Below are 14,630 nucleotides of genomic sequence, written 5' to 3'. Positions count from 1 at the left end.
CAAAGAGATTTTTATTATTTTATTTTTAGAGCTTGCATTACACATATTTGTCACAGCAAATGAACCAACAAAATTCAACATAAATTTTTATACTTGAATTTTATACTTGGTGGACACAGAGCAGAGCTGGTGGTTTATAGGCTGGTGGTTACTGCACTCTGCTGGTAAGTGATGGGACTTATACAACATACAGCCAAGTCAGGCCGTGTGTGAGTGTGTATATTTCTAGATCAGTTTTTCATTTCCCTTTCAGCTCTGGTGCTCCCTCTATTCAAGAATTGTGACTGAAACTAAAATAACGAGGTCACGATTTTTAATTATCATGTTGCTCATGGACAGCGGGAGGGGAAGAAAAATAAGTATCACTTAAGAGTGAGAAATGGGAATAAAGTGCAACTGACAAGAACAGAGAAAAGGGAGACACTGAGAATTAAAAAATAATTGTCCTCGCAATTTCTTCAGTCAAGGTTATTTGCTAGGAATAAAGATCAGAGCACAATGAGCTCAGTGCGGGGGTGATAAGAAAGGGAAACAAAGAGAAAGATGATAGACAATTAAAGTCAAATTATGGGGGCATGCCAACTACATTAGCTACCAAAGCTGATAATTAATCACCATCGTGTGCCTGTCAGTGGGTAATAGTCACATCTGTAATTGGGACAAATGGGTAACCAGTGGGGCATTTAAACTTTGGTGTGTGTGCGTGCGTGTGTGTGTGCAAAACATGCTCTCATTAACGTGAAGAGGGTAAAATGAGCGTGCCATCAAAGATAAACGGCGTCTACTCTTCATCCCAAATAAACACCACAGCAGATGTTTTCACGTCTGTAATTAGCACCTCGTTAAGCGCAGAGGGGAAAATAATGTGTGAAATAAGCAGCTGTGGAGGAGCAGCTAAAATAAAACCTTCATGTTTCACTAAACGCTGGAAGATCAATATGAAACATTTCCTTCTGCTGAGAATCGTGTTTTCAGTAACTGCAACCCTGTGTTAACAATGTTTATACTGACTAAAGATATATAACACTATGACACAGAGATTGTAAGGTATGTGTTAGATTGTATGTAAATATGTAATTACAGTGACCACTTGCCTCATTGTAAATATTAGACCCTCAGGTAACTTTCTTTCTAACATATGGATGTGTGTATTTGTAAATCTTTTATTGCTGGTTTCAGTCTCTTAGATTTACCTGGTCCCCATCTGCTTTTCTCTTCCTCTCAGGCGTTGACATTTTGCCGCATTTTCCGGAGAAACAGGGTGCATGGGAGCTTCCCCACCCTGTTTGTAAGCGGCAGATCAAATTATGCACATCTAACCTTGCTGCAGCAAGAGACTACTTCTGGTTGGATCACTTCCAAACGTGTTCTGCCTCTCTACACAACTTAATTAATTCTGATTGGCTCTCGTCTCTCCAGAAAAATTTCGTCTCGTTTTTTTTAAATGATTATTTCTTGTGAGTGAAAAAAGGAAAGTAGTAGACAACAGTGTGGAAGGGCATCCAGCAAAAAAACCTTTGTCAAATTAAACGTGGATCATCAAGAATGAGATTTCCATACTGGACCAGTCTCCATCTCTCCAGTGTTGTTGGCCAACACTGTGGTGGTCCTAATGCTCACCTAAGGTAAAGGAAGGGGAAAGGTGTGTTCGGGAGGCAAGGCAGAGTGGGTGGAGATCAGTGTCAGGGGTGATTTGTGACAGGAGAATAGCAGCAAGGGAAGGGTCACAAGATGGTAATGAGGCCTGTTATTACGTTTGGTTTGGAGACAGGAGGTGGAGCTGGAAATGGCTGAGTTGAAGGTGCTGAAATTGTCGCTGGGAGTGACTAGAGTGAACAGGATTAGAAACGAGTATATGAGAGAGACAGCTCAGGCTGAGCGATTTGGAAACAAAGTTAAGGGGGCAAGCCTGAGATGGTTTGGATATGTGGAGAGAAGGAATGGTGGATGTACTGGGCTTCCAGGCAGGAGAAGAGGAAGCCCACAAAGAAGATTCATGGATGTAGTGAAGGAGGACATGCAGAGGACAGAATAGGATGGCAGAGATGGGGTGAAATGAAGGCAAACGATCCACTATGGCGTCCCCTAAAGAGCGCAGCAGAAAGCAGAAATGTGTAAACTGGCATATTCTTACTAGACAGTATCAGTATCAAATATTGACTGAGCACAAATGTTTCCACATGATCCTTATTTAAAGATCCATCCTGCATACAAACATACCTTGAAGAAATGTATGATTTATAAAGTTCTATTTCAGTCAAGGACAATCTAACAAAATAATAAAATAAAAATTATATCTCATAAGTATTTTACTGTATTTTCTCATCTGTAGCTGACTTTTGCAGTATTTGTTTTAAAGATAGGCACAAACTTAACTGTTGCCCAAAAGCTAATTAATCTGAAACCTTTCAGTCCAGAATCACGCAAATACTGGAGAACTGTTGAAAACCACCTCTAAAGCACTCTAGTGCAGTGGAAATACCCCAAAAAATTTAAGATACTCCATATTGAAGGTAGAATGGTTTGGTTTTGGGATAGCTGTAGCTCAGGAGACAGAGCAGGTCATCCACTTCTTCTGACACAGAAAGAAATGTAAATATATTACTTTAAAGTTTTCAAAACGGAGAGAAAACACGCCAGGTGCAGGTCAGAGTAATAGACGGGAAAGCAAAGTAAATGCATTCAGAGAAATCATGAGGTCTTTGATGTAGTGAGAAGTTGCAGCAGTAATAATTAGTTACAATATCTGTAATAGCAGCAGGTGTACTAATACAGCTAAAAGTAAAAATAAAATCATGAGTTATCAGAACGAGAGCTGGCGCTCTTTACGCATGCGCAACGCGCCATTGAAGGAAATGGTTAGAGAGGAGTGAGCAGACCAGTCGTGAGTTTCCACGAAATCTGAGATTTGACTCTGATTTAATCCGCGCTTCACTCTATAGGGTATAAAGAAGGGGTTTACGGACGTCGGAGCTTTTCCCAGTCTTTCTTTAAAACACCTGCTGGAAATTATAAGGATAACCTAGGCGGTGTGCAGGACCTGCACAGACCCATCGCTGGCCCCTGTCGGCACGGCTACTTGGGGACAGGGCTCGTCTGTTAGCCGCTACACCTGCTAACTCCAGGTAAGCGTAAAGTGGAAGGTTTGAAACACTAAAACCGAGTTTGTGTTTTTAAACTACAAAGACCTTACTCACCAAACAGTGTTTTACTACTTGTGAGTGATCACGTTGTTGCTTGATGTCGTGTGCGGCGGAACTTGCCACAATAACAAACATGTCTGCTAACCTCACGGTTGCACGCTACGTAGTTTGCTATCAACAGTCATCTGTGCTAGCTGATATTTTGGTATCGGGTAGCACGAACTACAAGAGAGTTGGCTTTAATTAAAGCAGTTATATCCGTGGAAGCACATCAAAATAAAATTACAGGCAAAGGCGATTAATCCATGCACCTAATATATGTTTTGATCCCTCTACCTTTCTCTGAGAGATTTGTGAATTTGTGTTGAAAAGAAAATAATACTTTGTGGCTTGTATAACCAACTTTTAATGCGCCTGTAGACCAAACCATTGTTGAGTGCCCAACCTTTAATTTTGAAGAGATTGTGGGCGCATTTCCGGTTATGTCAGTCAATTGGGAGTAATTTCTTGAAGCTTCCTCCTGAACAAGCGGCAGCCAGACTGGCGCCGCTAGTTAGCTGAGCAGCTAGCGAACACAACAACTCAAACTTAATTTTTACCCACGAATAAAAAGCTACGGGAGTTTCTAAACTCGGCTGTGGATATACGGAAAGCCGCTTCGACATGTCATTTGGTTGTTGGTGAGCTAGCATTGTCATTATGCGGCTAAAAACTTATTTTTTCTTTATAAGGTTAGAGTTTCTGGTTCACACCTGCTGCCAGCCACCCAGACTCAAAACAGAAATCCTGTTTGTTTGTTGTTGTTGTTTTGTTTTCCTGGAAAACTAATCTGTCTTTTGAATTAACAAGGCAGTGACTCAACAGAAAAAATGCTGTTAAAAATGTTTTGTCTTATGTCTTTATATTTACATAATGAGCTGTGCAGCACCATAATCTATTTCTTTCTTCTTTTCTATCTTTTTTTGTTTGTTTGTTTGTTTGTTTTTGCTTTTCATTTTACTTTCAGAGCTTGTCACCAGTCTCATTAAGAAGCACTGCTGAACTGTGACAGTCTCTCTGCCCTAACATCTTGACAATGAGGTGAAATCGTGTCAAAAAGCCGCAGTGGGAAAAACATTAGCCGAGATGTCCATCACCAACACTCCTACCAGCAATGATGCCTGCCTTAGCATTGTACACAGCCTCATGTGTCACAGGCAGGGCGGCGAGAGCGAGACGTTTGCCAAGCGCGCCATCGAGAGCTTGGTGAAGAAGCTGAAGGAGAAAAAAGACGAACTTGACTCTCTCATTACAGCTATCACCACCAATGGGGCTCACCCGAGCAAGTGTGTGACCATTCAGAGGACACTTGATGGACGGCTGCAGGTATTTAAATATAAAGGCTGTTTCTGCTTAACACATCAGTGGTCATGAGGTTTTACACATCTATGAAAATTGCCAAAGATAGCACCACTTGTCAGAAAAAAAATAGTATTTCTGCACCACAAGGTAATTTGCAAAGAGCTGTTATCCAACAGATTTGGCAGATCTCAGCATGGTGCGCAGTGAGTTCATAAAGAAATTTCAGGAAACTGGACAAGAGGAAGACAAAATATGTGGCAGGCCTTAAAACTAAACTAAGGAATGGGCCTTAAGATGAGCCATCTGCCAGAAATGGTGTCACTGGAAGGGAAACTGGGGCGGAAAATCAGTGGCAACAGGTGAGAGGGAAGAAACTTAATTTGATATTTTTGGATCAAATTGTCACTGATATACACAGATGAGATCAGGAGAGAGGTACAACAGTGAAAATCTATAGCCATCTGTAAAACACGGTGGAGACTATGTCATGGTTTTGCACTGTCATCATGTAAGTTTGAAAATTGCATGAATATATTATTTTTCCCCAGAGGCCCATAAAACACATACATGGGCCAGTAAAATGCTGATCCACTAACCTGAGGGCTTTTACTGGATGCTAACATCTACTCCATCAGAACGTCTGTTATCTGCAGCAGGAAACGTCACATCAAAGTGCAGGGCAAACCTCAGAGAATGCTGATATGCTCGCTTTTCTTGAGCGCACCCGCCACATTTTCTTTTAAAGGCTTACAAACACACATACTCACTCATTCACTAGCACGTTTAAACATGCCGACACACAGGTGAACATATACCTAATGTAATTCTTCCAGTCAGAACTCTTTTTGCCTCCTGCTAATGTAAGAAGGACTTCCAAGAAAAAAGAGGAAATTTTTATGCCTTACTTTAGGTTGTATGTACCTTCTTTTATTTGACATTGTTAATTGTCAATGATTTTTTTCCCCCTTTTTTTTTCTTTGTTTGCGTTTATAATAATTTATGACACATAAATGCAATGGTATTGTATTTACAGATATTATATACAGTTAAACTATTAAAACATCGGTTTCCGTTTGAGAAATATCAATGAGCTACACAAAAGTTGACAATAGGCGTTCTTTTCTGCAGCAAGCGTATAAATGAATTAACTCTGTTTTCTGTCTTTCATTGTTCCCAGGTGGCTGGACGTAAAGGCTTCCCTCATGTAATCTATGCACGGCTGTGGCGCTGGCCTGACCTGCATAAGAATGAACTGAAGCACGTGAAATACTGCCAGTTTGCCTTTGACCTCAAGTGTGACTGTGTGTGCGTGAACCCCTATCACTATGAGAGGGTGGTGTCTCCTGGCATAGGTGAGTAATGTTGGTGAGGTTCATTTGAGATATGCAGTTGATCCAGTTATAATCTGAGTTACAAATTTGGCTACCAACAGTTGATAAAACACATTTGTTGACGTACAAAGTTACTGTGAAGCATTTCGCTTTTATTCATTCATTTGGTAGTTTTGTTTAAAAAAAGAAAAAGAGGTAATACTTGCCTGATGAGGTATTGATGGATAAAAGGTTATGTGTTTATTGTAATACCTGTGCTGATTTTCTAATATTGTCTCTGACATATGCACTCCATATGATAATATTTTAAAACTGAAACTAATACAAAAATAAGCCCACTAAACATTTTCAAAAATAAAAACTAAACTGAATCAAAAACAAAAATCAAAATTAAATTAAAAAACCCCCCACAAAACTATAATAACTCTGGTCTGTAACACAGATTGTAGTTTGACAGCTGCTTTGCCGCCTTAAGTGTTGTGATATTTACACACATCTGCATACCCATGAGCATCTGGTGCTGCCACTGACCTGTTCCACCTGTCCTTTCTCTCGGTGTGCAGACTTATCAGGACTGACCATAAACAGCTCCGCCGGGCACAGCTCATCCATGATCGTTAAGGATGAGTTTGATTTTGACGGACAGCAAAGTGTGTCCTCCATTGATGGCGGCCACTCCCTCCAGACCATCCAGCATCCCCCAACCAGTAGTCGGCCACCACCGTCGGAATCATTTCCAACTCCAACTCTGCTCCCGCCCCCTGAGCCCTCCACCTCTGCCTCAACGGCATCCTTTCCTGCTGTTGCTGCTGGATCAGGCAGTAAGATACATTCATAAAACATCACGTCGTAAACTTGCTTGTCAGTGTGAACGTTTCATACAGTCTGCTTCTCGTCTTTGAAAGTGTGTTGCACTTTTTGGAGTTCCTTGTCTTTGTCTGTCCAGCTTCAGATCTGACTTTCGTTCTCTCCTCAGATCCCACCTCCGCCTGGCCCAGGAACGGCTTCACTCCCACCATACCCCACCATAGTAACGGGCATCTACAGCATCACCCTCCTATACCACATCCAGCACACTACTGTAGGTACACACGGACACTACAGCTGTAACTGTTTATAAAATCACAGACTTTTCTTTGCAGAGCAGGTGATCGCTGACATCTCTCTCTTTCTCAGGGCCAGTGCACAATGAGCTCGCCTTTCAGCCTCCTATATCCAATCATCCAGGTGAGGAAACGCAACCCACCCACCCAAATACACAAACCCTGTTTCAGGGGTGACTATAATAGAAAGTCTGATTTGAAAGCATCACACTTTTATAAATGTAAAATGTAGTTTGGTTTTTCTTTCATTATAGATATATATAACTCAAAGATAAGAAAGTTTATGTAGCCTTGAGGATTAACTATGGTTCATTTCTATTGATGATGTGAAATTATTGAGATCTTCTTACCCTCTGTTTCAGCTCCTGACTACTGGTGTTCCATTGCCTACTTTGAGATGGATGTTCAGGTTGGGGAGACATTTAAAGTGCCCTCCTCATGCCCCATAGTGACTGTAGATGGCTATGTGGACCCCTCAGGCGGTGACAGGTTCTGTTTGGGCCAGCTCAGTAATGTACATCGCACTGAGGCTATCGAGAGAGCAAGGTAGGCACCAACAAGAATAATGAACTGAGATTTTAACATGTTTTGCTTGGTTTGCGTTTTTGTTTGTTTGTTTTGTATTGTTTTTTACAGATTAATTGTATCAGTTTTGGTTAAATGTTTGAAACTGAACAGTATCATATGTTACATACAGCCATGTGAAAAACCAAATGCACCACACCATTCAACTGTTTACCAGCAAACCACCTTTACCAGCAATAACTCAAAGTAATCATTTTCCGTGTGATTTAATCAGTCTCGTACATCATTGTGTAATTTTGGCGTGCTCTTCTTTACACCTTTGATTCGGTTTATTGTGATTTGTGGCCATTTGTTTATGTGTAGCTCTCTAAAGGTCCTGTCACAGCAGGTCTTGAGTATGGTGTTCTTAAGTAGGGATGGGTATCGTTTAGGTTTTATCCGATACCGGTGCCAAACCGGTACTTTTGAAACGGTGCCGGTGCTTAAACGGTGCTCAAACCGGTGCTTAAAGAATGGAAAACACAAAATTGGTCCAAAAACGTCTCATGTTCAGCTGTTTTTTTGTAAAAAGATAACAATGTTAGCCTTTTCTGCAGCTATAGGGCATATATGGTATCACTCTTGGCTGGAAGCAGTGCTTAAACAATGGAAAAAACACAAACTTTGTCCAAAATCCTCTTATGTTTAGCTGTTTTCCACTTTTTCTTTGGTCATTTTAGCCTTTTTGGCCAGGGTGAAGGGAGTATCTGCCATCAAACAAGAAGACAGCCACATGTAGCTATGATGGTGTTTGCTAGTTCACCTTACATGCATTAATGTAATAACGTGGTTAGCCTACTCAACGTAATTACACACGAACAACATTAAGCTACTGATGCAGAGAAGAACAGCTGCTGCTGCATCATCATCCGTCATCATTTCTGCTACACTGGCAGGGCTAGGAGCCAGGACTCTCCTCTTCGGGTTTTTGGGGGATGTTGCTAACTCCAGGTCCGATAACAGGCAACCCACAAGCAGTAGATGTGCACGGTGTGAGGTCTCGCAACAAGCTATCAAATACGGCGCATTTCTCGGCTTTAAAAAAGAACGCTATGCGGCGCCAGGTGTTTCATCAGATTTGAGGTGTTACCTCCTTTGACAGTATCACAGTATCAGCTTAAAGCACTTGTTGCAGGCTGCTGAGTTTGCATATTTTGCTGAGAAGTACAGCCAGACTTTTGACCGCTTCGCCTTGGGCATTTTTAATCTGTAGCTTTGCTCTAAAAGAACGTACGTACCTGGACCCGCCTACTATCCTCGGAACGTAAAATGATTGGCTAGAATCTAAAGCGTATCATTCCATACCAGTTGGTGGCGCTAATAGACCTTTCAGTTGTTTGCCAACCGCCAATACAAATGTAAGGAAGAAGAAAGTGTATCACAGCTCAGGAAAAAAAGCACCGAAATAAAGCACCGAAATGTGCGCTGCTTTTCGGTCTGGTTACTACCGTTTATGATGGCACCGGATACCGGTACCCATCCCTATTCTTAAGTATTGGTTTTCTTGAGTATTGGTCTTGAGGTCTGGACTTTGGCTGGGCCAAGTCCACATCTCAGTCATGCTGTTGTAGATTTGCTGGGATCATTGTCCTGTTGCATGACGATCTTTTAGCCAAGCTGTAGTTGTCCTACTGATAACCTCGCTTTTGACTTTAGAATACGTTGGTATACAGGGGATTTCATGGTTGCCTCATTTAGAACAAGGTGCTCAGGTCCTGTGGTTACAAAACGCACCAAAATCCTCACCTGACCACCACCGTGCTTGACAGTTGTTATGAGGTATTTGTGCTAATATGTTGTTTGGTTTTTGCCAAATGTGGTGCTGTGGATTATAGCCACAGTCTAAAGGACATTCTTCCAGAAGTCTTTGCAAATGAATCCGTGCTGCCTTGTTCTTTGTAGAGAGATGTTTTCTTCTGGCAGCACTTCCATAAAAGCCACACTGTTTTGAACGTCGTGCTTAGATGAGTGATATGTTTGTGGGGTTTTTGTTTTGTTTTATTTTTTTGCAGTTTCTCTGAGCATTGACCTTGAGGCCAGGGAAGATTGGCAGCTCTCTTGAATGTTTTCTACTTCTTACTGTAGAATGACAAACTTCAAATTGTTTGGAAATGACCCTCCAACTCTTCCCAGATTGATGGACAGCAGTAATTGTTTCTCTAAGATCACTGCTGATGTCTGTCCTCTTTAGTATTGTCTTGTCACAAACCTGGATGCTCCAAAATTTCTGCTTTTGTCAAGGTGGTCACATTTGCTGGTGATCAAAGAATAAAGTCCATTTGATGAATTTCTACGTACCCTCTTAATTCATATGGATGCAGTAAGATTTCCAAGAGAAAAATAATGTCTTTTCACATGACTGTAGGTAGAAATTTCAGAAAAATCTGTTTCTTCTTATAACTTCCGTTTATGCCTTCCTGTTTACTTAAAGAGACCCTTTATTCTACTGGCATAAGAAGTCATTTGACTTGAAACATAACGTTTGGCACTTTTTGCTACATTTTAAGCGACAACTTGCGTATTTCCTGTAAATGTGACAATGGGTGTTCTGTGGGTCATGCCATCCTCAACTATAGATTTAGGGAAGTGAGGAGTTGCATAATAGAGGAATATCAGAGGAGGCAGCTGGAGTCTCCTATAAACATGAATTTTACAGGAATAATTTCAAACATTTACCTCTGAGGCTGAATGAAAGTAGATTTTGGAATTGCTGTTTGTTTTGTGTAAATATGTGTCCACAATCAAAAAATGACAATCACATTGTGTGTTTACCTTTGAAATGATCTATGGATCAAGGCCTTGTTTATGTGAATTTGCGAGCAAAGCTGACATTTATAGGAATTGCACACCATATTTTGGAGAAAGTCACTCAAGTTCATTCTCTTTCTCATGTTTTCCTTCTTTTCTGACAGACTTCACATTGGTAAAGGGGTCCAGCTGGAGTGTAAAGGCGAGGGAGATGTGTGGGTGCGATGCCTCAGTGACCATGCTGTGTTTGTTCAGAGTTACTACCTGGACAGAGAGGCGGGCCGAGCCCCCGGTGACGCAGTTCACAAAATCTACCCCAGCGCTTACATCAAGGTGAGGCCGCAGGTTTCAGTCCACAGCAATTTTTCCTGTGTAATAAACTTGTCAGCTTTTAATATTTTTGGTTTGAGAAATGTAAATAAAAACAGTATTCAGAGTGTCCTCTGTCCCACCAGGTGTTCGACCTGCGTCAGTGCCACAGACAGATGCAACAGCAGGCTGCTACGGCTCAAGCAGCAGCAGCAGCTCAAGCAGCAGCTGTGGCTGGAAACATACCTGGACCTGGATCAGTAGGAGGGATAGCTCCAGCTATTAGTAAGATACAGCAACTGCAAATACTGATGCTATGATCAGAAATTAAATCAAAATGATTTTATGGACTCCTGCTCAGTAGAGTCTTGACTACCCCACTCCAAAACTGAAGCTGGAAATCTTTGGATGTGTTACTTTTCATATAGACATAATCTGAGTGTCTGTACATCCAAAACCTCACAATATTGAGTTTACTGTCATCTAAGTATAAGAAAAACAATCATCTGAAAAACATATTTTGATTTAAAAATGTCCTTACTATTAAGTTTAATAAATAGCTTCACTTGTAGTTGATGAGAATCACTTGTAAGCTCACCTGAAGACTTTTTCTGGATATTACCTGACGGAGGTGGACAGGAGAACACAACTGTTTGATATAGTCAGCTCAGATACTGAACTCTCTATGATTGCTTTTATTTATAGAGTTTTCGGGGATATTGCTTCTGATAGTCCAGTGAGTTTACAGCTAGTGGTTTTCTGGCTTCCTGCAGGCTGTGTACTAAGCACACTATCCCCCTTGCTGTGCTCTGGTACAGAGACATGGATACTTCAGACTTGTTCCCAACATTGTCCCGAATTCATCTGTGAAAATTGCCTGATTGAGGGATGCATTTTGGGTTTGTTTGTTTTTGTCACAGTGGTTTTAATTGTCTTTCTCTGTCTCCTGTCAGGTTTGTCAGCAGCAGCTGGAATCGGTGTGGACGACCTGCGGAGGTTATGTATTCTCAGGATGAGCTTTGTTAAAGGCTGGGGGCCTGACTACCCACGCCAGAGCATCAAGGAGACCCCCTGCTGGATTGAGATCCACCTGCATAGAGCTCTGCAGTTACTGGACGAGGTTCTGCACACTATGCCTATAGCAGACCCACAGCCTCTCGACTGAGATCTTTGTAACAGCAGCATGTCGCTGCAGTATACAGTGGCAATGGAAAGTCTTCCTCTGTGAATTGTTTTGGGTAGAGAAGATGAAACTGAAGCTGTCCCACATGAATAAATACTTCCAGGTGTGTTTAAAGCACCTTCTGTGCACTGTGGCCCTAACTTTAGCTCGTGACACTAAATTAGCAGAAGCAGTTTATTAAAAATGCTTATTCACATTTTTGATAGATGGCTTTAATTTGGAATGACTGGAATGGCTTAAAAAAGTCACACAGCTTCAAAGTATAAATCACCAAACATGCACAAGGTTGACCTGCAGACCCCATTAAACTGGAATGTTCACCAACACAACCACCCCACTACTGACTGATATTAAAATCACACGCAGGCAAAAACATCTGTGTACTACTGGTTTGTGTTGTGTCAAGTTTTATTTAAACTGTTACAGACTGCTTTACACCTGGAGAAAGGCACAGGTTCATTCAGCTGTCAGGCTGAATAGCAAAGCAGCAGCACACCAACACTCAGAGGAGGAAAACCCCTCAACACCAGCTCGATTCTCACCCATCCACAAATGTTGCAGGAGAAAACAACATACCCCCGTGCCTGAAGACTGCTTCCAGCTCCCTAACTGAAACATCTCTGTGGACTTGGGGTTTTTTTGTTTGTTTTTTGGTGTGGTGTTGTCAAAGTACAGGTTTGGACTTCAAGTGATAGGTGCAAGTCTGTGCCCATGGGTGTCCTGATGTCCTAGTTTAACCAGTTATTATACAGTGTTCTGTGCAATGAGCAGAACATCTGGATTGGAGATCTTGTGGCGGGGTGTTTTCTCATACTAGAAGAGCCTTCTGTCATGCTAGATGTTGCATTTAGATGGGCGTCAAAGTAACATTCATACAAAAGCTCAGAGTCAAGATTTCCCAGCAGGCGATCGGTGTCTCAAGAATAACTGAAAAATAAGTAATAAAGTTTGTTAGCACTTTAAAACCAGCGTTGCAAAGTGCTTTACACCAGACACACACTGCACATAACAAAATCCACATAAGCATACACAAATGATTCATTTCTGGGAAGATTCCTTTGTAGGTGATCATTCAGGTCATGGTCGCCTCCCATCGGTTTCAGATACACCCTCCATAATGCCGCCATGATACTCGGGCTCTGCACCTCCTCACTTTTGTGCTGAGAACACAAAGAGAAAAGCTGAGATTCTTTGGGTACAGTAAGATGAGCAGAGCAGAGGCAGACAGCTAATTTTTATCTATGATGTGCTTGCAGAATAATGAGCAGGCTTTGTTTTGGCAAACCAAAGCGATAAATACTGAGAAACGGTATGAATGTGTGATCATGACAGCATGAAGTCCAGTCACTGGCAGCTGTTTCTCAACCTCTGTTAGCTGAGGTTTCTTTAATTGGATTTTAAAGGCCTAGACCTAATTGCACTTAAATACCTTATGACTTGCAGCCCACTTATTTACCACTTGATCCAGGTCACCTGTGTGTAGTTTACCCACAAAGAGAAGGAGAGTTTAAGGCGGTTAACAGCAATATTGATATATTTTCTTGGTTTTATTTTTGTTACCTTTCTTTGTAAATTTTTAGCACTTTACGTTTTTTTCCTCGATTTAATTCAATAACCATTGTTTTGAGGTGGTGAATGAACAGTAGAGCAAATAGGCTGGTTTATAGCTAACGTAGGGCTGTGATCAGGCAGCAGCGTGTGATGCATTTGTAATGAAAACATACTGTATGCAGCATTGGGACACCTTTTTGCCCTCTCACTTTTCATTTAAACACATCTTAGTTTTTCTTTTGGCTTATCAGACTTTTTTTCCTCTTCTTTTGATTTGCAGTTTTGTTTTCCTCTTTAATCCATGTAAATAACTTTGCTTTTGAAATGCATGTCAGTGTTTGCATGAATTTTAATGTCAAAGAAAGCCCTTTTTAAAATGGAGTGATTCATTTGCTCTGCATTACATGCAAATTATCATCAGAAGAGAGTAGAAACCAGCACCTGCTGTGTACTGATGTTTGTGTGTTCTAGTAAAGGCAAATAGAGGGAATCTGCATAGACGTAAATAACTCAAATGATCTAATGAATTTATGTAAAAATGTTAGCACGTCCTATTTAAAAAAAAGGCACCTTAAAGACAAATCTAATAAACTAGTCCTCTGGTTATTAGCGGTCCACCTCTAATAAACGACCACTTCGCTCGCAGGTTGAAACCTGAAACGGGTGAAGTGTGACAAACTATTCAAGCAAAGCGCGTTTGTTGGATTCTGTTGCACTGTTTGATGCAGGTTTTCACATGTTGATCACTCACAACCATCAACTCATGCTTGTTATTTTAACACACAAACTTCCGCTCAGTCATAGCTTCATGAAAAGGATTTTTCTTCACGAATGTCTGTCTGTCCTTTTATTTTTTGTTCACAGGGATCTTCACAACCCAACAAGTAACCATAAGTAAGCCGTGGTTTGCTTTCCTCATCCCTGTTTGCATTATGTCACCATCATTTTGAAGAGCTGTGTTCAAAAATGTTTAAATCTTGACACTTCTTATTATGGATCTAATCTATTGCATGGCAGGAAACAGGATAGAGAATTTATGCTGAAGAATAGAGTCCGTTATATGATGTTGTGCTTTAAGGTGGACAGATGTTTTTATATAACTTGCGGTTATTATAGGAGCCAAAAGACAGCTCAGATGAGTTGATGCTGACTACTATGACAAATTGCAGATATAAAGTTTACCTGTATTTCTTATGTGAGAGTCTATAATTAAAAATGGCCTGATATTCTCTACACAGTGTCCTGTTCTTTTTTTTCACAGCAACTTAAGAAAGCAATAATTAAATTAGGTGAACCTTAATGAAAAGAAGAAAACTGGTCTGGAGGCTGCTGAGAGGCCTACAGCAGCATTAGGGGA

The 14,630-nt window shown here is 41.0% G+C and overlaps 1 protein-coding gene across 2 annotated transcripts; it reads left to right on the top strand.

Annotated features, from left to right (window-relative positions):
- The first annotated feature begins 2,829 nt into the window (after positions 1 to 2,829).
- Positions 2,830 to 14,506, top strand: LOC146506676 (SMAD family member 4-like). 2 transcript variants are annotated; one of them, XM_085180419.1, is made up of 10 exons: positions 2,830 to 3,125; positions 4,150 to 4,508; positions 5,662 to 5,836; positions 6,379 to 6,636; positions 6,792 to 6,896; positions 6,992 to 7,042; positions 7,281 to 7,464; positions 10,395 to 10,563; positions 10,686 to 10,824; positions 11,493 to 14,506. In XM_085180419.1, the coding sequence occupies exons 2-10, from the start codon at positions 4,269 to 4,271 to the stop codon at positions 11,702 to 11,704; spliced, it is 1,533 nt and encodes a 510-aa protein (XP_085036545.1). In that variant the 5' UTR covers positions 2,830 to 3,125; positions 4,150 to 4,268; the 3' UTR covers positions 11,705 to 14,506. The 2 variants fall into 2 exon arrangements, with proteins under 2 accessions (XP_085036545.1, XP_085036547.1); XM_085180421.1 differs by lacking the exon at positions 2,830 to 3,125 and adding an exon at positions 3,138 to 3,823.
- The last annotated feature ends 124 nt before the right edge of the window (positions 14,507 to 14,630 follow it).

This window comes from Neolamprologus multifasciatus, chromosome 12, assembly GCF_963576455.1.
Source record: "Neolamprologus multifasciatus chromosome 12, fNeoMul1.2, whole genome shotgun sequence".
Taxonomy (NCBI): Eukaryota; Metazoa; Chordata; class Actinopteri; order Cichliformes; family Cichlidae; genus Neolamprologus; species Neolamprologus multifasciatus.
This window is presented reverse-complemented; position numbering and strand designations above follow the sequence as displayed.

What these genes read in the sequence shown, in the direction of transcription:
- LOC146506676 (XM_085180419.1), top strand. Translation starts at nt 4,269, where the DNA reads ATGTCCATCACCAACACTCCTACCAGCAATGATGCCTGCCTTAGCATT. An exon ending in GGTGGTGTCTCCTGGCATAG is followed by an intron (nt 5,837 to 6,378) that starts GTGAGTAATGTT and finishes CTCGGTGTGCAG; the next exon opens with ACTTATCAGGACTGACCATA. An exon ending in TGTTGCTGCTGGATCAGGCA is followed by an intron (nt 6,637 to 6,791) that starts GTAAGATACATT and finishes TTCTCTCCTCAG; the next exon opens with ATCCCACCTCCGCCTGGCCC.